At 54.9% G+C, this 23,173-nt stretch overlaps 1 protein-coding gene across 3 annotated transcripts in view; it reads left to right on the top strand.

Moving 5' to 3' along the window:
* SBNO2 (strawberry notch homolog 2) overlaps window positions 1-22,753 on the top strand; it is an 83,747-nt gene extending 60,994 nt beyond the window's left edge. For all 3 annotated transcript variants that reach the window (XM_063147095.1, XM_063147094.1, XM_063147096.1), the window contains 18 exons: window positions 1,322-1,498; window positions 2,746-2,843; window positions 4,245-4,327; window positions 6,600-6,827; window positions 7,084-7,259; window positions 8,357-8,488; window positions 9,566-9,701; window positions 9,888-10,000; window positions 11,134-11,205; window positions 12,460-12,568; window positions 13,755-13,829; window positions 15,985-16,128; window positions 16,840-16,934; window positions 18,135-18,227; window positions 19,205-19,336; window positions 19,447-19,523; window positions 20,462-20,652; window positions 21,964-22,753. In XM_063147095.1, the coding sequence (XP_063003165.1) occupies window positions 1,322-1,498; window positions 2,746-2,843; window positions 4,245-4,327; window positions 6,600-6,827; window positions 7,084-7,259; window positions 8,357-8,488; window positions 9,566-9,701; window positions 9,888-10,000; window positions 11,134-11,205; window positions 12,460-12,568; window positions 13,755-13,829; window positions 15,985-16,128; window positions 16,840-16,934; window positions 18,135-18,227; window positions 19,205-19,336; window positions 19,447-19,523; window positions 20,462-20,652; window positions 21,964-22,517 (2,685 nt within the window). In that variant the 3' untranslated portion in view covers window positions 22,518-22,753. The remainder of the gene's footprint in view (window positions 1-1,321; window positions 1,499-2,745; window positions 2,844-4,244; window positions 4,328-6,599; window positions 6,828-7,083; window positions 7,260-8,356; window positions 8,489-9,565; window positions 9,702-9,887; window positions 10,001-11,133; window positions 11,206-12,459; window positions 12,569-13,754; window positions 13,830-15,984; window positions 16,129-16,839; window positions 16,935-18,134; window positions 18,228-19,204; window positions 19,337-19,446; window positions 19,524-20,461; window positions 20,653-21,963) is intronic.
* The last annotated feature ends 420 nt before the right edge of the window (window positions 22,754-23,173 follow it).

Raw genomic sequence — 23,173 nt, 5'->3', positions numbered from 1 at the left:
CGGATGACATACTTTTATCATCGTCGTCATCATCATTATCTAGACGGACGTGACGGGCTTTGCCAAGTCATGCTGTATTTTACTGATTCAGGAATTTCCTGACAATTGAGCATGTTTTAATTATGACCACTTTCTAGAGGTTGCTGTGGCCGTATTTTGGTAGGCCCAGTTCCTGAAGGTTTTCTGTATCGTTTTTTGATGTGATGCCGGTGACTGACGAGACCAACAGAATAATTATAACTTTTTCCTGTTGCCATAGTTCTTTAACTTCCATGGCCAGTAGTGTATATTTTCCTCTTTTTTTCCTCTTCCTTTTCTATGACGTTTTTGTCATTGGGTATTGCTATGTCAATGAGGTAGGTGCATTTTTCTTTTTATGTCTATAACAGTTATGTCTGGTTTTCCTTTTTGGTCTATAACAGTTATGTCTGGATTATCATCATCATCATCATCATTCCTGATATATTTCGGAACAAAGAGTTCTTTCATCAGTGGCCACCTTGCCAACCCAAATTCTGCAAGTGGGTTTAAATGCCTATTCCTGAACTTTTGGGTTGCTGGTTTGGGAGCTCTTCTTTCTGAAACCCGTCGGGTTCAATACTAGCAGTAGGCATAATAATTTCACTGGGACCGTTGAGAACGCGTTCACTAGTCACATTTGGTCTGGTGTCCAAACCCAGGGCCTTTGCTGCATTTTTGTCCAGGCCCTCTCTGCATTTGCATTTTTGACCGGTAGTAGTCTGGTTCTCCTTGAAACCTCTCCCCACCCACCTCCAATACGCCCGCAGGTACTGAGTGGCTAATATGGCGTAGTTGGGACCGTTCCAGGATGGTGGGAAAGCAAAAAAGTGCCACTTTCCCCTCTTGCTACAAAGCTGCCTTCTCCGACACGAGTCTGCCTGGATTTCAAGACTTTCCAGGATGTCTCTTCTCTCCATCCCCTGCCATCAGACGCACGTCTGGTAGTCACGAGACAGGGGCTTCTTGGTGACCGCTCCCGAGCTGTGGAACTCCCTGCCGAGGGAAATTAGGTTGCCTCCCTCTCTGTTGTCCCCTGGAGTCCGCTTTATTCTGGCAGACTTTTAGCTGGGTGCTGTTTATTTCGTTCCTTGTTGTGTTTTAATGGATTTGTTTTTATGCTGTGTTTTACTTAAGGGTTTCAATCTGGGCCTGGAGCGCCATTTTTGGGTGGAAAGGCAGGCTATGCATTAGATAAATAAATACAACTGTTTTCGTTCGGCCTGAGCTCTGAACGGCCGCTAAATAACAGCCAGCGAGCGGAATTAAAGGTGACGGCCTCTCTCTCTTCTCCTGTCTCCAGTGGGCAAAAGCCCTGGTTGTTTTCCAGCAAGCCGCCGACCTCATCGGCTTGGAGTCCCGGAAGTCTCTGTGGGGACAGTTCTGGTCCGCTCACCAGCGCTTCTTCAAGTACCTTTGCATCGCTGCGAAAATCCGTCGCCTCGTCGAGCTGGCCAAGGAGGAGCTCAGCAAAGACAAGGTGAGGCGGGACTCGTCCGCGGGCCAACGCGCTGGCTGGGTCAAACGTCAACCGCTGGTGCGGCACCACGCCAAACCGCCGTGCCCTCGGTGTAGCCACGTTCCCTTGCTCCACCTCGGCGCGCCGGAGGAGAAAATGGAGTTGTGCTATCGGGTTCCATGGGGCTCTATTTAACACCCCTCCACACACACACTCATTTCTTCCTGAAACTTCAGGGAGAGATTCCCTGCCCCTACGTGGGCTGAGTTGTCCTCAATATGCAGAGAACGCCTAGCTCTATCTCTCCTTTTCATCAAACCCAGGTGAGGCAGTGGGTGTTCTGAATCAGTGCCTGGGCGCGGTAATGGATTGGATAACAGCCAATAAACGGAGACTCGTTCTGGGCAAAGAGGGAAATTTTTCTCCCTGTCTTAAGGGGTGTCCAATCTGTTCTGGAGTGGTTTGCACTTCTCCTGAAGGGATCAGGTTTGTAATTTGGGCGGTGCTCCTGGCTCTAACGCTGCCACTAGAGGCCCAGGTGACCTTGGGGTGCGGAGCTCCTTTTACCAGCGTAGGCTGACGCACCAGCTCTGGCCCCACCTGGGCAGAGACCGCCTATAACCCAAACGGCAATCTCCCGTTTGGATTATGGTCGTGCGTTCTACGCAGAGCCACTTTTGAAAATGGTCCGGACGCTTCAGCTGGCCCAAAACAGAGCATTGGGCTTCTTAGCAAGCACTGGCCAACACGGACATCTCATCGCAATACTTCGTGATTTGCGGCCATTTCTGGGCCCAGTTCAAAGTGCTGGTATTGCCTTCCCAGGCCAGCTTGAGGCCAAGTTAGCTGAAGGTTCGCCTCCTCCCAAGTGTGCCTGCCCAGGCCCCAAAATCATCTTCGGAGGTCCTCTTCTGCGTGCCCCCCGTGTATGAGTCGAGGCAGGAGGCCACCTAAAGAGAGAGACTTTTCGGTGGTGGCATCTTGTTTGTGGAATGAGTTTCCCCGTCGTGGTCTTTTTGGTGCCAGATGAAGACTTTTGCATTCTCCCTCATGCCATTTTGTGGGAGTTGATTAGATCTTCCTCAGCTGCTGGTTTTTACTCTGTTCCGCCGTTTTAAACTTTTATGTTGTTTCATTAGTTGTTGTCTTTTAAAAAAATTGATGATGGCAGGGCTGGGGGACTGTGGCTGTCCCCACCCAGCCCCCCGGCTCCTCCGCCTAGGCCGGGAACTCCCCCGCTGACAACACCCTCGATTTGCCTTCCGCAGTGCGTCGTGATCGGCTTGCAGTCGACGGGAGAGGCCCGGACCCGGGAAGTCCTCGACGAGAACGAGGGGCACCTGAACTGCTTTGTTTCCGCTGCCGAGTGAGTTCCGGCATTCTCCCTCGCCGTACCGGAGATGGGGGCGTGAGGTAGCGGGGGTGTCGTATGCCGGCCTCCAGACTCCCGAGTTGTCCAACGAGGCCGTGGTGTTTTCCACGGGACGGTTTCCCCCTCGCTGTGGACATCAGCAACCCGGCATTTCTAAAGCCTGGGCCCCCGTAGCAGTCCTGGCCACGCTGTGTCGCTCCTCCCTGGGGTGTGGAGTGTGTGATGACAGTATTTACTTGGGGTGGGGGGGACGTACGTCACTGAGATGTGGCCCGGTGCCGCCTCCTCGCCTCCAAACCCTGTTCCCTCTTTCCTAAACACCCCTTTAAATCCACACCGGATAAATCTCATTTCCACACCGTCCATTTATTATTTTTTTATTTATTTTGCTGTCGGTCGCCATCCCGGATCTCACTGCCTTTCTCATCAACCGTTGCGTGGCTGCGGGAGGGAACGGAGCGGGCGGGGCGGGGCGAGGCTCGGACGCACCCCTTAGAAGTGCTGAATTCCCCCCATCATCTACATTGACCCCCACGCCTCGACTGGCATCATTTTTATTTTTTGGTTTCTCCTCTTTCCCGGTCCCGTCGGGCAGCTTTTTCCTACCTGTCGACCCTCTCGACGTGCTGGATCCCAACTCCCATGGTCCCAAGCCTGCACGGGAGTTTCAGTCCAGCGCATCCAGAGGGCGCCAGGGAGGGTGAACTGCTATGAGGTTCTACTCCCCTGCCCCCTTAGCGACAATTGCGTAAGCGATGCAGCCGCTTTCAAACTCCGTATCTTTTTCCTCCAGGGAGGACCAATTGATCTTCCCGTAGCTGAGCATGGCTGGATCAGGGCCCAGTGTATATTAAAACGTTGCCCTACAAGCTGTTTGTTGTCAATCGCACAAGTTGTTCAAGGCCCGATGTAAATTGCCCCTGCTCCATCCCCTCCTGCCTCCGGGGCCTCGTACCTCCTTACCCGCCCAGTGGTTGTACACGACCCCCTTCCCTTGGTAGGCCTTCTGTAGCTCCCTCCTCTGGCCGCGCCCTCTCCCCCAGTGAGCACTGAGGCGCCTCGCTCCGCAAACCTTCCGTGCGCGTCCTCGAACCTGCTGTGACATCACGGCAGCGTAGCCAAGCGTTAGCCGAATGCCCGGGTATCCTGTCGCCTGCCGACGACAGCCCATTGGCTGCGCTGTCATGACGTCATAGAAGGTCCAAGCATGCTAACCGCAAGCCCTCCCCCCCCCAAAAAAACCCCTCCCTCTCTCGAGTGGATTGTTCTGCTTCCGTTGGTTTTGTTTCTCGTTTTCAGGCCTTTGCCTTTTTTATATATATACCTATATATGCAGTCAGTCGCCGTTCGCTCCCCCGGAGCAGCTAGAATAAAATATTGCATCTTAACTTTCAGAGGCGTCTTTCTCTCACTAATTCAGAAGCACTTTCCTTCAACCAAACGAAAAAGAGAAAGAGGAACTGGCATTAAAAGAAAACGTAAGACCCTTTTCAACTCTGCGCAACCCCCCCCCCCGAAAAGAACAACCCGGCAACCCCCGAGCCCTCTCGCAGCGCAGTTGCGCACGTGTGGCGACATCCCTTCCCCTCCCCCCAGCTCCCCTTTCCTCCCCCCTCCTCCACTTTTCCACTTTTGCTCTTCCATCTTGCTTTTATTTCCATGTTATTTTCAAAATCCTCCTTCTCCGTCCCTTGCAACGGGGGTCTCCTCTAAGGCATGTACGCACTTAACTGTCTTTCGCGGTCCTGGATTTCTAACGCACCCTCCCCACCCTGTTCCCTGCCTTTTCTTTCCCCTCCTAAAGAGTTATCTTTATTCCTCAATTACAATATTATTATTATTGTTGTTATTAATTCTTCGTTATCTCGCAGTCTACGGGTTGCCGTCGCCTTCCCCGCCCTTGGGGGAACGTTCCAACTCCGTATATCCGAACCTTTTTCACAGCCGAGATGACATTCCACACACACAAACACACACACACACACACACACGCACTCTCTCTACTTTATCGCTTAACTGGGGGCCAAACTAGACGCGAAATTTGTCGTGCAGTTTCCCCGTGGCGTACTTGATTCTTTTAAAAAAAGGCATCGTGGGGGTGAGACAGGAACCGGAACGGAGACCGTGTTCATTTGATGTGCTGTGTAAACACCCCAAAGGTTTCCCCACCCCCCGATAACCGAAAGTATTTGGTGGTAGACTTGTGTTCCCGTTCAGGGAAGGTCACTCAGGCTCAGCTCAGACCACACATTGTCAACGCAGTGTGAGAACTCCACTCAGCGGTTGAGTTTTTCGGGGCTGCTCCCCACACGACACGTTCTAACTCCACCGTTGTGGGACTGTGGGCTCCCATGGAGTTGAGTGAAATCCATCACGGCATTTGATTGACAGTTCCTCCTCCGGGTCCTCCCGACGGTATCCCATCAGCCACTGCTGCAAAAAAACCCAATCCTAGCGGCTCTCCTAGAACGGCACTCGCTCCTTTTGCCGCTCTTGCCAGGGAACTCTGTAGCCAGTGGGAAAAGTCAACGCAACGGAGAACTCCACGGAGCCCGCCACGCCACACAACAGCTGTGCAGGAACTCTGCTCTGCACAGCCTGGATATTCAGCATGGAGCGTTTCCCCCCCAAAAAACACCGTTGCGTGGAGGTTTTCCACCAGACCACACATTTCTCAACAGTGGTGTAAAACATCCACTGCGGAGTTTTAAAACCACCGTTGAGAAACGTATTGTCTGAGCTGACCCTTAGTGTGGGTTAAATGTGACCTTCAAATAGAAGGATTCGATCTAGCTTACATTCCACCCTGAGAAGCTAGTTCTCTGCATGCGGGAAAGCCTTCTTCTGCAAAGCTTTACTTAGGAATCATTTCTGCTGTAATAGTTACCGTAAGACGTGGCAATTCAGTCGCTCAAACGCTTCCCTGCTGTTGTTTAGACTTTGAGGCGTGGGATGGGGGATCTGGAAAGAAGCACTGAAAACTCTGAACGTACCCAAACGTCACTTTATGCATCTATTTACGTTAGATTATTTTAAGCCCCCCCCCCCGCTTTACGGTAAAACCTCGTACCTTTTATTTCGCTCGAAGAGCTGGGTGCAGGAAAGGGAACGGGTTTACCTGGGACGGCTTGTTGAAAAAAGTTAGTTGCACCTTTGATTTGGCTCCTATCCTGTCCGTTCTAGTCACCGGCTGTCTGCGTTCAGCATCTCTGCCCCCTCTTAGGGACTAGAAACTTTGTTTTTTTTTTAAAAAAAAGGAAGCTGAGAAAGTCAGCCTGCTGAATTCCGGGCCTTGACGCCACCTTCTGTGCTTCGGTATTACAGAATGCGTAAGGTCTTGACCGCAACCGCTTGCTTGAAGCCAAGGAGGCTTGGCTCTTCGTCCCATCTTCCCCCCTCTTCCTCGGTGGTTTGGCCGATCTAAATCCTTCGTTCCCACCGAGGCAAAAGGATGACCCGTGTCCAGGGTTTACCGCTTCAGAATGCGGCCTGCTCGCGGGATCGAACGAACATCTTTCCATACACAAAAAAAGAAAATTTCCCTGCATGCAGAGAACCAGCTTCTCAGGGTGCAACGCAGGTCAGGTCGAATCCTTCCACCTGACATGTTAGGCCAGCCTTCCCCCGCGCATCTGAAGGGAGCCAGCTTGAGGGAGTCTGCGTAGCTGGTTCTCGTTTGGTTTCGTCTCTCCGGTCCGCCCTTTTCTAACGGCCCAAAGCTGCTCTCCCAATTCCTGTCCCTCCCTCCAGGGAAGCCCAGGATCCGCTGCCTCGCCAAGGTCTCCAAGCCCGCCTACGACCTCGCCAGCACCGGCGTCGTCATCAAGATCAGCTCGGACAGCAGCTCCGACTCCGAGCCGGGCATGGAAAGCGACTTCAACTCCTCGCCGGAGTCCCTCTTCGAGAACGACGACGTCATCTTCGTGGAGCGCATCACCACCAGCGCCGCCGTCAACGGCTTTGCGGGCGAGGACCGAGGTGAGGGTCTCCCGGGCGCCCCTCCAACCGGCCGGCCGCCCAGGCTGGGTATGGAACCCTTCCCAGGCGGTCCCTGTTTCGGGCACCCTCCCCGACAGGTTGTTGCGGGCAGAGTGGTCGGTCGCTCCGGAGCCGTTCGTGGCCCCGAGACGTCCGGGTTTCCCGTGCGTTTCTCTCTCTCCCTCCCTCGTCAAAGCAGACCAGTAAATCAAAGCCGGAGCTGTGACCTCTTCCTTCCCTTTTCCCCTCTGGACAGGCGGCCTGTACCTGCAAAACCCCCAGAAGGAGATGCACGGCGCGGGGGCGCTGGAACACGTGGAGACGATGAAGCAGGGCCTCCTGTCGGAAGTGAAGGCACTGGGCAAAGAACTACCTCTCAACACCTTAGACGAACTCATCGATCACTTTGGCGGCCCGGAAAGCGTGGCAGAGGTGGGGTACTGGGGGCGGATGGGGGTGTTGATGAGTGGGGGGAGAGGCGCTGCGGGGGGCTGGTGCCGCTAGGGGGCACCAGAGCGCTCGCCTGGAGAGCCTCCCCCGCGGTAGCTGACGTCAGCTTTCCCCCAAAGTTTGGCAGTGTGGGCTTACCGGCCCCCACGGAAGGCGATTCGGGGGGGGGGGGGCTGGAGGCAAGGCTCAGGGCGGTGTCTCCTGCAGAGAGGCAGCGGGTGTCCTCCTTTGCGGCTGTGGGCTCCTTCACTCTGCTGCTTGCTTGGCGGTAGCGTGGGGCAAACTACGCCAGCTTTCCGTTTCGCGACGGAGCCTGGCTCTGCAGCAGCTCACCCGAGCCTGGGGTGCTCCGGTTGAGGTGGCCCGCAGCGCCCGCCTGGATGGGAGTTGCTGTCCGACGCATCTGGAGGGCTGCCGAGGTGGGAAAGGCTCCTCCAGAGGGTCGCCTCTGCCGCCTTCAAAAGTCAGGGCCAGACCTCCACTCGCTGTGAGGCCCATGCAGGGTCTGAAGCCAGTATTTATACCAAGCCTGGCCAATCGCGGAGGCCTTGGGCTCCTGGCCAATCGCGGAGGCCTTGTGCTCCTGGCCAATCACGGAGGCCTTGTGCTTCTGACCAATCACGGAGGCGTTGTACTCCTCGCCAATCGTGGAGGCCTTGTGCTTCTGGCCAATCATGGAGGCCTTGTGCTCCTGGCCAATTGCGGAGGCCTTGTGCTCCTGGCCAATAACAGAGGCCTTGTACTCCTGGGCAGTCACCTTCTGGCCAATTGCGGAGGCCTTGTACTCCTGGCCAATCACAGGGGCCGAGACCGCTCGCTGTTATTCCCTCCTGTGCCTGTAGAGGGCTTCTTGAGTCCATAGCAAAGAGACTCCCAGGTAATTCAATGGGCTCCACTCCAGCCTCTCGCCTCCGAGGGTCCCAGGTTCAAATCCTGCGCAGAGGCGAGTTCTGGTGTGTCACTCCCTCGCCTGCCCATCCCCCTCCAACCCGGCTCCGGATTCTCCTCCACGATGCTAAGTGCCTGTTCTCTCTCTCTCTCTCTCTCTCTCTCTCTCTCTCTGCCTCCCTCCCATGCAGATGACCGGGCGGAAAGGGCGCGTCGTGCGGCGCCCCGGCGGCTCTGTTGTGTTCGAGTCGCGGGCCGAGCAAGGGCTGTCCATCGACCACGTGAACCTCAAGGAGAAGGAGCGCTTCATGAACGGAGACAAAGTGAGCTCTGACAGGATCCGGTGGGGTGGGGAGGGGTGGAGGAGCATTTCGAGGGAGAGAGGGATCTGCCATCTCCTCTCTGTTCATGCCACGGTTCACCCCGCGCCCCCCCCCCCCGCACATCCAGCAATGAGAATCAGGCAAAGGCTGCGACTACAATGCCCAGCATCCCATAGACCTCAAATAACTTTGCTTTTTTGCCCTGAGTCCTGCCATTTAGAGTCCGGGTGTGAAATCGGGGCGCAAGCCGGCAGACATGTAGACTAAGAATTTGGGACCAGGCTCACTGAAAGTCCCAGAGGTGCCTGGCTGGGTTTTAGGAAGTTCAGGGGAGGTTCTTCTCTTGGGAGCACCACCGTCAGAGGCAAGTCCGGTGGGGACCCGAGACGGGGCCTTCTCGGTGACTGCTTCCAGGCTCTGGAACTCCCTCCTGAGGGAGGCTGGTGTTCTGATTCATATAAGACTCTGGCCTTTAAGCCAGTCCATTCCCAAAGAGGTGCGTCTGCGTAACTGGTTGGACGCTGTTCATTTCTTCCCTTGTCTTTTTAATGGATTTGTCTTTATTTTACCTTTTAATTACAATTTTGTTTTCTGATCCTGAGCACCTCTTTTGGGTGGAAACGTGGGACACGAAGCCAGAAATCTGATGTAACAGCAGAGCAAAATTAGCTTTGTTTGTGAGATCTGACCAGGGTTTCCCAGAATGAATGTCATAGAATCATAGAATCATAGAATAGCAGAGTTGAAAGGGGCCCATAAGGCCATCAAGTCCAACCCCTGCTCAATGCAGGAATCCACCCTAAAGCATCCCTGACAGAGGGTTGTCCAGCTGCCTCTTGAAGGCCTCTAGTGTGGGAGAGCCCACCACCTCCCTAGGTAAATGGTTCCATCGTCGTACCGCTCTAACAGTCAGGACGTTTTTTCCTGCTGTCCAGCGGCGGAATCTGGCTTCCTTTAACTTGAGCCCGTTATTCCGCGTCCTGCACTCTGGGAGGATCGAGAAGAGATCCTGGCCTCTGTGTGTTGCACGGCCGTTTTTCCTCATACTTCCCCCCCCCCCCCCCCCGTCCTTTTCAGCTCGTAGCAATAATTTCCGAGGCCTCCAGCTCAGGGATCTCTCTTCAAGCGGACAGACGGGTAAAGAATCAAAAGCGGCGCGTCCACATGACGCTGGAACTGCCTTGGAGCGCCGACCGGGCAATACAGCAGTTCGGTGAGCGAAACCCCTCGAAGTGAACTCCTCTGTGTTTCAGCGGAGAGAAGCAAAAACGCTGGGTGGGGCTGCTGGGGCTTGTAGTCCCCCCAGCTTGGGGAGCGCCCGACATTTCGGCCGTGGGCTGTTCCCTTCTCGCTGTCAGGGCAGAGAGACGGCCTTTATGCTTCTGGATTTCTCTTCCAGGTCGAACGCACCGCTCCAACCAAGTTTCCGCCCCGGAGTACATCTTCCTCATCTCTGAACTGGCCGGGGAGCGCCGGTTCGCGTCCATCGTGGCGAAGCGGCTGGAAAGTCTTGTAAGTCCCCCGTCCTTCTCTTCTCCTCCTGAAACAGCCGCTGCGCTCTCTGCCTCCTCCCTCCCTTGTCGGTGCTCTAGAGATGATACGATTGAGCCTCCCTAGCAAGGTCGTTGTACGCAGATGAGGTCTGCAAAGCCCCGCCCAGCTCCAGGTGTGGATTTGGCCCTGTGGGCTTCAGCGCATCCAAACCTGGATCAGACCGAGGGTCCATCTAGCCCAGCACTGTGTTCACACAGCGGCCGGCCAGCTGGGCCTACCTGGTAGTGGGAGGCAACATTCTGATTTCCCCCAGGTCCCCCGATCAAGAGCATGGTGGGAAATTAAATGTCAGCATGGCGCTGGGTTTGTGTGTACCTATCTATACATACATACATACATTTCCCCAGTGCCACGCTGCTGTGTTAATTTCCCACAACGATCTCGAGGGGTTGGACTGCAACCCCCATCGTCCCCTGCTGGTACAGCCATCGGCGGAGCCAGCCAGCCCTGCGGTCTGCCATCCAAGCCTGGTCCGTTGAGGCACACGGCCTCGGAACGCAGCGGTCATCTCTTAATATAGAATCATAGAATAGTAGAGTTGGAAAGGGCCTATAAGGCCATCTAGTCCAACCCCCTGATCAATTCAGGAATCCATCCTAAAGCATCCCTGGCAGAGGGTTGTCCAGCTGCCTCTTGAAGGCCTCTAGTGTGGGAGAGCCCACAACCTCCCTAAGTCACTGGTTCCATTGTCGTACCGCTCTAACAGTCAGGAAAGTTTTCCTGATGTCCAGCCGAAATCTGGCTTCCTGTAACTTGAGCCCATTATTCCATGTCCTGCACTCTGAGAAGATCGAGAAGAGATCCTGGCCCTCCTCTGTGTGACAACCTTTCAAGTCTTTGAAGTGCTCTCATGTCTCCCCTCCATCTCCTCTTCTCTGCCGGATTGCGTTTTATAGCTTTTGCATCTGCCAGATCCCATTTCAGGCAAAGTTACTCGCCTGTAGTCCAACACACCTGGAGGGCACGAGGTTGGAAACGGCTGTCCTAGCCAAAGCCCGTGGCAGAATAGATCCCCGCCGGAGCTGTGCGTTTACGGAACGCCGTTTTAAGCGGTCTTCTCATTTTCTCTCTCTCCCCACCGTTCTGAACAGGGTGCCTTAACTCACGGGGACAGACGAGCCACTGAGTCCAGGGATCTCAGCAAGTACAACTTCGAGAATAAGGTGAGGTGTGAACGGGGAGTGGGTGCGAGAGGCAAACGCCAGCCCACGGGGATCTCTTGAGTGACGCACCTTTGTTTATGGGGGCACACAAGCTGAGGATATCGTAGCGCCTTTCGGCACATCTAGGGCGCGACCACGCGTGGAATGCTGTGTGTGGTTCTGGTCACCGCACCGAAAGAGATTGCAGGGATGGGAAAAGGGCAGAAAAGTGCAACTCAGCTGGTCCAGGGGCTGAAGCGTCTCCCCAGGAGGGAAGGTGACAACAGCTGGGATTGTTTAGCTTGGAGAAAAGGAGGCTGAGGGGAGGCAGGAGAGAGGTGGACAAAATGAGGCCTGGTGTGGAGAAGGTGGACGGCGAGAAATTCCCCCCCCTCTCCCATAATGCTAGAGCCCATAATGCCATTATCCCATCAAGATGAACAGTGGGAGATTCAGGACAGATCGAAGGAAGGGCGCATTCCTGCAGCAGAGAGTAAACTGTGGAACTCACTACCACAAGATGTAGCGATGGCCACCCATTTGGATGGCTTCAAAAGGGGCTGGATAAATTCCTAGAGCAGAAGGCGATCCATGGCTACGTGCTACCTCCAATATCTGAGACAGTAAGCCTTGCTGGGGAACATGGGTGGGAGGGTGCTGTTGCACCGTGTCCTGCTTTGTGAGTCCCTGAACAGAGTGCTGGACTAGATGGACCCTTGGTCTGATCCAGTGGGGCTCTTCGGGTGTTCTGAGCTTTGGGGAATCGAGTCCACAGCATCGGATGCAGGAGGGGACGACCCTCAGTTTGCAATTCTACACCCCCCCCCCCAATTCTATAGGGTTGAAATGCCTCCCCACAGCGCTACAAGCTTTAAGCTAAAACAGGGTAGTATTTTTCGCTTCGCCTTTGGCTCCAGCCACTACCAGAAGGCAGTCAGCAAGGCCTTCTCTGACATTGAATTTGTCACGTGGGCTGAAAGGGCTCCGACGCCCCTGAACCGAAAGCTGAACCGTGCGCAAAACCAGCAGCGAAGGCGACGCTCTTTTCGCTCTGCAATAGCCCAGGTGTTCAAGCCACGGACTGCCGTGGCCAGCGCAAGCGATGCCTGTTAGCAGACACGGAAGACGGAGCCACGCAGATCGGAATCTCTCTCTCCTCTCGGGTTGGGCGGGCCGCGGGATTGTAGGGGCTTCCCTTGCGCGGGCTGCCACGGCTAAGCCGTCGTCAGGCTGCCTGACCTGTGACCTTCGTCTCCTCTTCCTCTTCCTCCCCAGTATGGGTCCAGAGCCCTGGACAAGGTCCTGCTCACTATCCTCAACCAGTCGGAGAACAAAGTCCCGGTGCCCAAGGGTTACCCGGGAGGAGACGCCGCTTTCTTCCAGGGTAAGGACGTCCGAGGCGAAAGGGCCTCGTTGGCGCGAAAGGCAAACAGGAAGCCGGTGTTCTCGCGTTGCGGTTAACGGCGCGAGCCGCAAGCCGGGGTTCAAAACCCAGCCTGGACTTCGGGGTGGACCTTGGGCACCCTTGACGGATGTCCAAGTATTTGAGAATGCGAGACATACATTATGATGGGACATACCAGAAGGCCTTCTCTTGTGGACGGAACCCAACACCGGCGTCAAGTTAAACCACGGCTCTTTATCAAAGCCTTTGACGGCTGGGTTTTCCACGGTCTCACAGAGTTGTAATTGTTTTTATTGCTTTTTTTTTTAAAAAAACAACCATGGTTTTAATTTGTTAAGGATTTAAAAAGTTTTTAGCTTGTCCATGTTATTTATGTTTACGTTCTGATTTTATCTCTCTACGCCGCTCTGAGATCCCAGCGATACAGGGCGGGCTACAAATGTTTTAATAAATTTAAATTTAAATTTAATATACCCGAGGCAGCCTTTGCACCTCCGCCACAGAGCTTTGCGTTGTTAGGAATTTCCTTCTACTGTTCAGCCAAAACCTGGAGCGAGAGAGAAAACAGCTTCTTCTTTCTGAAAAATTGTGTACCTTTTTAAAAAACAGGTGCCCGATTCAATCGGTGCCGGTTACGTGGGGCGGACAGTTCTCCCGTTTTAGAAAGCCGTGGCTTCCTAACAATTAATTAAGCAACGTAATGAATGGATACATCTTGGGCCACTTGAACGGATGCAGGATCAAGCTGTAATTAACATTTTTTGGGGCAGCTAGAGCTGGAAAGCAGATTCACACCCAACTCTTAGAGTAGGCTAAAATTATTACCTGGCACCAAGTTTCTTTTCCGCTTGTATTTTTTACTTAAAAGTCTAAATAAGCCTTTTCCAACTGAAAGCTTTCCAGATACTTTGGACTTCAACTCCCAGCATCCCCCAGCCAGCATGGGAGTTGCAGTCCCAACACATCTGGAGGGTTGGGGAACATAAGGAAAATGTACTCTGAGTTGATGTGTCTTAAAATACAGAGAAGTCCTTCCAATAAAAACGAATGTGTGCTGTTTCCGCCCCGTTTTATTCCCATGAAAATACGGAGATGTTTTCTGATAAGAACAAGGAAAGGCTTGGATTTGCTTATTGGTCGTATTTCTGTAATTTGGCCCTTCCAGACATGAAGCAGAGCCTCCTTTCGGTCGGGATCTGTTGCAAAGAGATGCGTTACGGCTTTGTGACGGTGGAGAAAGGTACGTTTTTGACGCGCTCGATTCCCTTCCCGCAAAACCATTTCGACTCTGGCTGGCAGAAAACCCGAACTCTGGGCAGGGGAAAACCCCTTTTTTGGGTTGAGCGTCACATTGACAGGTGGGACCAGAACCAAAGGTGGGCCGGGTCACCCTCGGGTCACTCCCTCTTTCTTTCAGCCCCCCCATTCATTCACTTGTTCATTCTCTCTCTCTCTCTTTTTGGAACACCCTCGGTTCATGTTTTCTCTCTCTTATGCCACCCCTGTTCATTCTGTTGTCTCTCTCTTTCTCTCTCTCTCTTTTTGGAACACCCTCGGTTCATGTTTTCTCTCTCTTATGCCACCCCTGTTCATTCTGTTGTCTCTCTCTTTCTCTCTCTCTCTCTTTTGGAACACCCTCGGTTCATGTTTTCGCTCTCTCTGCCATCCCGTTTGTGTTGTTCTCTCTCTCTCAGGCCACCCCCTGTTCATTCTCTCATTCCCTCTCTCTCTCTCTCTCTCTCTCTCTCTGCCATCCCGTTCATGTTTTCTCTCTCTCTGCCATCCCCTCTTTGTGTTTGTTCTCTCTCTCTCCCTCTGTCTCTCTCGGAACACCCTCTGTTCATGTTCTTTCTCTCTGGGGCCACCCCCTGTTCATTCTCTCATTCCCTCTCTCTCTGCCATCCCCTGTTCATGTTTTCTCTCTCTTTGCCATCCCCTCTTTGTGTTTGTTCTCTCTCTCTCCCTCTGTCTCTCTCGGAACACCCTCTGTTCATGTTCTTTCTCTCTGGGGCCACCCCCTGTTCATTCTCTCATTCCCTCTCTCTCTGCCATCCCCTGTTCATGTTTTCTCTCTCTCTGCCATCCCCTCTTTGTGTTTGTTCTCTCTCTCTCCCTCCCTCTCTCTCTCTTTCTCTCCCTCGGAACACCCCCTGTTCATTCTCTCATTCCCCCCCTCTCTCTCTCTCTCTCTGCCATCCCCTGTTCATTCTCTTATTCCCTCTCTCTCTCTCTCTCTCTCTCGGGCCACCCCCTGTTCATTCTCTCATTCCCTCTCTCTCTGCCATCCCCTGTTCATGTTTTCTCTCTCTCTGCCACCCCCTCTTTGTGTTTCTTCTCTCTCTCTCCCTCTGTCTCTCTCGGAACACCCTCTGTTCATGTTCTTTCTCTCTGGGGCCACCCCCTGTTCATTCTCTCATTCCCTCTCTCTCTGCCATCCCCTGTTCATGTTTTCTCTCTCTCTGCCATCCCCTCTTTGTGTTTGTTCTCTCTCTCTCCCTCCCTCTCTCTCTCTTTCTCTCTCTCGGAACACCCCCTGTTAATTCTCTCATTCCCCCTCTCTCTCTCTCTCTCTCTGCCATCCCCTGTTCATTCTCTTATTCCCTCTCTCTCTCTCTCTCTCTCGGGCCACCCCCTGTTCATTCTCTCATTCCCTCTCTCTCTGCCATCCCCTGTTCATGTTTTCTCTCTCTCTGCCACCCCCTCTTTGTGTTTGTTCTCTCTCTCTCTCTCCCTCTCAGAACACCCTCTGTTCATGTTCTTTCTCTCTCGGGCCACCCCCTGTTCATTCTCTCATTCCCTCTCTCTCTCTCTCTCTCTCTCTCTCTCTCTCTCTCTCTGCCATCCCCTCTTTGTGTTTGTTCTCTCTCTCTCCCTCTCTCTCTCGGAACACCCTCTGTTCATTCTCTCATTTCCTCTCTCTCTCTTTTGGAACACGCTCTGTTTGTGTTCTCTCTCTCTCTCTCTCTCTCTTTGCCACCCCTTGATTGTTCTTTCTCTCTCTCTCACATAACACACTAAGCCCTCATGGTTAGCTCAGAATGCTTAACTCTCTATTCTATTCTAAACAGGACGTAACGTTGAATTCCCCCCCCGAGTGCATTTTTGCATGTAAAGACTCCCGATCTGAGTTCTGACCCCCACTTCCCGTGCTAAGCCTGTGCTCAGCGTCCCCCTGGTGCCGAGTTCTGAGAGCAAATCCCCCCCCTCCATCTCTCGCCCCCCCCCAAAAGCCACCAATTCCCACCTGGCTTCACTCCGTGGATCTCCGTGGATCCTGGGCCGGAAGCAAAGGAGGGCCCATAGGGCGGCGTTCTGGCTGCCCTTTGACGGGGCGTGGGGATCCGCTGCAGGAGAGGAAACTGAGCGCCCCGGTGGGGCTCCTCTTGCCCTTTCAGACTGCTCCATCACCAAGTTCCTGAACCGCATCTTGGGCCTGGAGGTCCTGACGCAGAACCTGCTCTTCCAGTATTTCAGCGACACGTTCGACTACCTGATCGACCGGGACAAGAGAGATGGCAAATACGACATGGGGATTTTAGGTGAGGAGTGGAGGCGCCCACCCCCCACCCCCCCAAACCGTGGGGCCGCAGGAGGAACCGTTAAACCAAGGCAGGGCCCCTGGGAGCCCGTGGCAAAGGAGGAGGCCCGCTGCCTCTCTGCCTGGTCTGCGCTTCCTCCCCCCGCCCATTTCTCCATCTCCTCCTTCCTCTGTCGCTTCTCTGGGTCGGTTTTAGATTGTAAGCTCCTTGCGGGCAGGAGCCTGTCTTCGCTCTTCTTTGGAAAGCGTCGTCTACGTGACGAGGCCGGGGGGGTGGGGGCGTCGGGGAGGCGTTCTTATAACTCCACCTTTGCCGTTCGGCGAGGTCGCGGCAGTCCGCCTTGCGAAAGCGGCAGGTTTTTTTAACGTAGCCCTTTCCACTTGGGGCGAGGGGGGGGCTGCATAGCAATACCCACGGCTTGACACCCCCGAGCGGTGCAGACCGTGAGGTGGGGAAAAGCGGCCGTGGGACGGACGGAGGGACGGACACGGCTCAGCTTACGTGTTTCCAATGTTAAATCAAGAATTTTTAAGATGTATTGATTCCTGTTCTAATGTTGTTCCCCGCCTCGATCCAAAGGGAGAGGCGGGTAAGAAATAAATATATTATTATTATTTATTATTATTATTAAACCTGGAAACGTCTCTCTGCTCATTTTTGCTCCCTCCTCTCCCCTCTCTCTCTCTCTCTCTCTTCCCCCCCCCCCCCCAGATCTAGCTCCCGGCGTTGATGAGATCTACGAGGAGAGCAAGGAGGTTTTCCTGACACCAGGCCACCCCCAGGATGGACAGGTGGTCTTCTACAAGGTGAGCATGTGCTGAGCTCAGCATGGTTTGGCCGGCTGTGCTCCCGGTGCATGTTACCCTGCAACCTCCTCCCCCCGCAGCTGGGGACAATGGGCGCTGTAGTCCTACACACACCCCTGGGGCACAGGCAGCAGGTTGGGAAACTCTGGTTTCAACATCTAGTCCAGCGCTCTGTTCACACAGCGGCCAACCAGCCATCGGCCAGGGATGAACAAAACAGGACATGGTGCAACAGCACCCTCCCGCCCATGTTCCCCAGCAGCTGGGGCACACAGGCTTCCTGCCTCGGATACTGGAGGTAGCACACACCCATCAGGGCTACGGGTAGCCTTCTCCTCCCTCCAGGAATTGATCCAAGCCCTTTTAAAAGCCGTCCAGATTGACAGCCGTCACTACATCTTGTGGTAGGGAGTTCCACAGATTAACTCTGCGCTGTGTGAAGAAGCCCTTTTTATCTGTCCTGAATCTCCCATCAGCTTCATGGGACGACCCCACCAGGATCTAGTATTATGGAAGTGGGAGAAAAATGCCTCCCTATCCACTTTCATAATTTCGTCCACCTCCATCCTGTCTCCCCTCAGCCTCCTTTTTCCCAACCTTTTGTGAACCGCCCAGAGAGCTTCGGCTATTGGACGGTATAAAAATGTAATAAATAAATAAATAAACCTGAACCATCCCAGCTGTTGTCACCTTCCCTCCTAGGGGATGCTCCAGCCCCTGGGTCATTTCAGTTGCCTTTTCCTGCCCTTTTCCCAACTCTACAATATCCTCTTTGAGATGCAACGACCCCATGTGCGGCCGCACCCTCGATTTGTATGAGGGCATTGCAGGGGGAGAAAAGAGAACCAGGAAAATAGGTCACCTCCACAGCAAGGGGGATTCACGCTTCAATTTGCCCTTAATTCATACCTAACCTTTCGGGGAGACTGAATTGGGCGAGAGAACCGTAGAGTTGGAAGGGGCCTGCAAGGTCATCAAGTCCAACCCCCTGCTCAATGCAGGAATCCAATGAGAGAGGGGGTGGTTCTTTCCTTTGGCAAAATGCCTTCCCCAACCTGAGCCCTCCAGATCTTCTGGCGCCATGTCGGGGAAGACGCCTCCGGTCCCTCGTCTCCCTCGGATATGCTCCTGTGGGGTGGTCCGGACAGGAGGCCGTTCGTCTTTCGCAGTCGCCTTTCTTACACGTGTTCCCCGCTCTAGATCAGCGTTGACAGAGGCCTGAAGTGGGAAGAAGCCTACGAGAAGTCGCTCCAGCTGACGGGCGCGCACGACGGCTTCTACCTCTCCCATAAGGTGAGTTCAGCTCCCGGGTATTTGGGGGGTGGGGTGGGGCTGGAACGGTGCTGCCGCCTGTAGCGGGCGAGGGTGGGGCAAGGGAAAAACGGGGCACGGTGAGAAACCCCCCTTAGTATCATCGGAAAAGGCAAGGCAGGAAGCAGGAGGAGGGAGTTCTTCAAGACGTCGTCAAGGAGGGGTCTTTCCAGGAGCTTATCAAACAGGAGGCCCAGGCTCAAAAGATAATCCTCTGGAGGGCACTCGGTTAGGAAAGGCTGGCCTAGGCTCACAATGGCTCCCTCCCACCCCGCATTCATTCATTATTACATTTCTATCCCACCTTTTCTCTCTTTGCAAGGAACCCCCTTCCTCCTCCATTTTATCCTCACAACAACCCTGTTAGGCGGAGAGTCAGGGACTGGCCCAACGTCACCCAGTGAGCTTCCTGGCCCCAAAGGAGACTAGAACCTATATCTCCCGAGTCCCTAATCCAAAACGCTAACCACTACGCCACACTGTCCCCTGTAGTTCTTCTATTTGGGAGGCCCGCAGGGGTTATTTCCCCCTTCCTCTTCCTTCTTTGGGATCTGTCAATTCCGATGCTCCCTCCGACAAAGACTGATGATCTTTGCGCCTGGGCCTCCTGTCTGATAAGCCCCTGGGAAGATTCCTCCTTGACTCCTGGAGCGTCTTGGAGAACCTCCTACCCTGTTTCCTGGCAGTCTCTACGGTAGTTTCCTATGTCCTGTACGAAGTAAAGGGGCGGCAGGAGGGAAACCCAGCCCTTGGCCTCTAAGACAGTACAATCCAATAAACACGGCATGAAAGGAAGTTGGAGTCAGGAGGGAAGAGGAAACAAGCGAATTCCAAACTCAAGTCTTCCTCGTTGCATCTCGGCTGGGCTGCCTCTCCGCTGCTGCCGTCCGCAAGGGGGCTCCACCTCTTGCTGTTTCCCACCCCCAACTGGATTGCCCGCCTTGCGCCCCCCTTTGCAGGTCCGAGGCAACATGTACACCTGCCTCCTGGCGGAGCAGAACCGTGGGAAACACTTCACCCTCTACAAGCCAAACATTGGCAAGCACAGCCAGACGGAGAGTTTGGAAATCCTGCTGAAGAAGTACCGGCAGGTAAGGACGGAGGGAAACGCCGCGGCTCCGCTCCCTCTCCGCCCTCAGAGGACGAGGGGGAGAAATGACCCCTGTCTGTCTGTCTCCCTCTTTCCCACCCTTTTCTTCAGGTGTCGCCGGAAGAGGCCCAGAAACACTGGGAGGGCAGCTACGCCTTCTCCCTGGAGTACTGCAACCACGCCGTGTGGTAAGCGAAACACCGGAGCGCGATGGAGAGGGGGGAAGGGGTTTTTTGCGCCATGGGTCCGGGAAAAAAGGGGGCCGGCATCCTCAATGGAGTGGAGGGGGCTCAGCAGTGCCTTGTATCCGCATGTAACGCTAAACCGCGGTGCGTTGAAATCCCGGTTTGTTGCCCTGCCCAGGGTCCGTCTGGTCGAAAGGACTCTGGCTTGTTTTCTCTGCCCCTGGGTGGTTCGTTCCCTGCTCCTGCGCCCGCACCGTCTCTGTACCCCAAAGGCCTTCGAGGCAAGGTTCGGGGTCCACGCCGAACAGCAGCCTGGCCACAAACCCTGGGCTCGTTGCCTGGGTTGTTCGTGGTTCACGAACTGTGCTTCCTTAGCGCAGCAGCTCATTTCAGGGCGCCCCGTGCGGTTGACGTCTGCAGCGACGCCTTGAGCCGCGAGGCGGTGCGCTTCGCCAAAAAGCACGTGGCTTCGGAGTCCGTAGAGTTTGGCGCCAGGAGAGACTAGGCGGCCGAGAAGGAGAGCTAGCCGCCTGTCCTCTCCCTTGCCCTAGCTGTGGGGCTGCCCTCCTCGGGGGGGGGATGGCGTGGTCAGACCCCTCCCTCAGGGGGCCGTTGAGCGCCCCGTGGCGGGGGCCGTGGCTAGGGCTGCCAGCAGCCTTGGCTACACTCCGATGGGGTGGGCACGACTCTGTCACGTGCCTCACTGCCCTGTATCGAACCGAGGCCTATCCCAGCCGGTGCAAAGCTGGCTATGGGGCGGTATATAAATGTAATCAATAACCCTAAGAATAATGTGTGCAAATCGCCTCGGGGAGCCCAGTTTGGGCCGAAAGGAAGAGAACTTCTCTTGCGACCTTTGGGTGCTGAGCTGCTTTTCTCTTCCTTCCGTTCCTGCCGCCGCCGCCTCCTCCTCCTCCTCCTCCTCCTCCTCCTCCGGAAAGGAACGGGAACTGTAAAGTGGTCCAAGAGGGCAAGGAGTGTTTCCAGGGCACGCGCCTACGCCACTATTACATGCTGTGTGGGGCGCTGCTGCGGGTGTGGAGCAAGATCGCCAGCACCATGGCTGACATCACCAACACCAGCTACCTGCAGATCGTCCGGCTCAAGACCAAAGAGAAGAAGAAGCAAGTCGGTGAGTGGAGAAAGGGGGCGCCTTCCGCACGAAAGGGGGAAAGGGATTTGGGGCGGGGGGAGCAAAACTCCGGCCCCGGTTTTTCGTTTGCCCCGAAACACTTTAAAGTTCCACGCCCAAGATAGCCGAATTCCGCCACCTGTATTTTTTGGGGAACAGGTTCTTTTATTTAAAGTGGTGTAATCTTGCTCCTCTGCTGAAAAGGGTCCTGGAGGGGCTTACATATGACCGGGAAAATGAGGCTGTTCCTCCCCCCTCCCCCCCCCACAAATTTACAGGCTTATGATCTAAAAAGACATGGCACGCAAGGAAAAGGGGAGGAGGAGGGAGGAGGAAAGAATGAGGTTGTCTTTCAGCAGCGTTGGGGATACGGCTGCACTCCTCCCCACTCTTGTCTCACTTGGTACAGCCGGAACGAACGAAGTGGAGCCTTCGTGCGGCGCCTCCAGTGCTGCGTCATTTTCCTGGCCATGTTGAGATGCGACGGTATCAAGTATAAGATTCGTGCAGGGCCGAGGAGGCCTTGCAGAGCTGGAGGTAGAACTAGGTTAGAATCTACGTGCGGGCTTGTCACCGTCGAGAATTCTGCCGGGAGTAGCTCGCTCACTCCCTGACTCGGCCTTGAAGCTGTTAGACTTCTGTGAGGAACTGATAAGAGTGTTTTAGAAAGGTCCTTATCGGAAGAGTCACGCAGATTGTGGCGTCATCTTGGTGGGCTGAGCAGCGCCGCCCTTTTTGGACTCAGGCACGACTTACGGGCCGGGAGCCCTGTCTGTCAAGTGGTTTTGAACAAGCCCACGCCTCCCTTGATCAGCTGGAACAGAAGCAAAAGAGCCTTTGCTAAGAGCATCTTCCGACTCGGGGCCCGAAATCTTCCTCTGTTCAGATCCACCGTCGTTCGGGACTCTGGCAGCCCTCTGCGCGTGGATTCTCTTTTATTGTGTCTTTAGGTTTCTAAAGAGCACACTCTGAGAAGCTTTCCACAGGCCTGAGCCGGCGTTGGCGGTTTGTAGTCAGCGCAGCGTACGGCAGGCCGGTAGACTTTTCAGACGTCAAACCTAAGCCCCGTGCGAGGCTGGGGAGGCCTGGCAGGGCTGTAGGCGGATTTCTTTAGGACTCGTTTGGAACCTCTGTGCCAAATCATGAGAGATTGTCACATGAGACTCGATAGATGGGCGAAGAACTGTCCTCTGGCTGGAAACAGTCAACTGAGGTTTTGAAGGGGGTGGGGGGTGCTTAAGAGTCCCACGAGGCTGGGTTTCCTTCGGGGGGTGGTCTAACCCGCGTTGTTTTTCATCCCTCCCACCCCAGGCATCAAAATCCCGGAGAGCTGCGTCCAGCAAGTGAGGAAGGAGTTGAAGCAGATGGACGAAAGCGTCAAGCAGAAGCAGAACCAAGCCCTGGTGGCGGCGGCGGCGGCGGCGGGGCCCGGCCTGCCTTTCCCGCTGCTCCCGCCCCTGGACCTCAGCCAGCCCGCGGGGGTCTCAGGCTTCCTGCCCCCCCATCAGGACGAAGTCTTGGACTTGACTTACAGCCCTCCCAGCGACGGACTCCCGGACTTCTGGACCGAGGCGTCCCCCCAGAATCCGCCGCTGCATTTCAGCTTCCCCTTTGACGGCGCCGGCCTGGCGGGCAGCCTGCCCCTCGCCCCCCCGCCCCAGCACGAACACTTGCCCCCGGCCCCTCCTCCCCCGGAAACCTTCTCTGTGCCCGGCTCGGACATCAACTACAAGGAGCTCTTGGAAGAGATGCTGAGCTCGCTCAACGTGGGGCCCGGGGACGCCGCTGCCGCCGCCGCCACGGGGCGCGAAAGCGTCATCCAGTTCGGGGCCGGGGCCTTCTCGAACTTCTACAACCCCAGCTGAACCGGCAGCGGAGGACGAGGAGCAGCGCGGGGGAGCCGAGGAGGGACACCCCCCCACGCCCCGGACGCCTCTTTGGCCCGGGTTCCAGGGGCGGGGGGATGTCGTGTGTTCTTTTTAATACCGGCTCACGCCGGACCACTTCTGTCTTTTTCAACAGGGATGGGACGAGCTAGCAGAAGCAAAAGTTTATTTATATATAATATACAGTCGACACCTGTACTAAATTTTTATATCTATCTATCTATCTATCTATCTATCTATAGAGATGCGTTATGTACAAAGTGGAGTTCTGGGGTGGTGGTTGGGGGAACGCCCCGAAAAGGTCGGGGGGCTCAGGCACCTTAGAAGAACGACAAGCGCCCCCCCCCCAAGCCCCGCGCACACAAACTACTGAGTTTGGAAATCCGGGATCTTTATACTCCCCCCCCCCCCCTCCTAATTCTGTCCATTTTGTCTAGAGGGAGCGCAATTCGAAACCGTGACCGCTGGGCTCGACCGGCCTTTCCCAAGGTTGTGCCCTGCTAAGGTGTTGGATGGCGATTCCCTGCCGGCTGGGGATGTTGGGAGTTGTAGTCCAAGACCTCTGAGGGAGGGGGGCTGGTCTAGGTTGTCGGTTGGGGCTGGTGTTTGCACAAACGTGGCACTTCGTAGGTCCT

Source organism: Elgaria multicarinata, chromosome 23 (assembly GCF_023053635.1).
Source record: "Elgaria multicarinata webbii isolate HBS135686 ecotype San Diego chromosome 23, rElgMul1.1.pri, whole genome shotgun sequence".
In the NCBI taxonomy this organism is placed as follows: Eukaryota; Metazoa; Chordata; class Lepidosauria; order Squamata; family Anguidae; genus Elgaria; species Elgaria multicarinata.
Note: the sequence above shows the minus strand (reverse complement) of the source record. Positions and strands in the feature narration are given on the sequence as shown.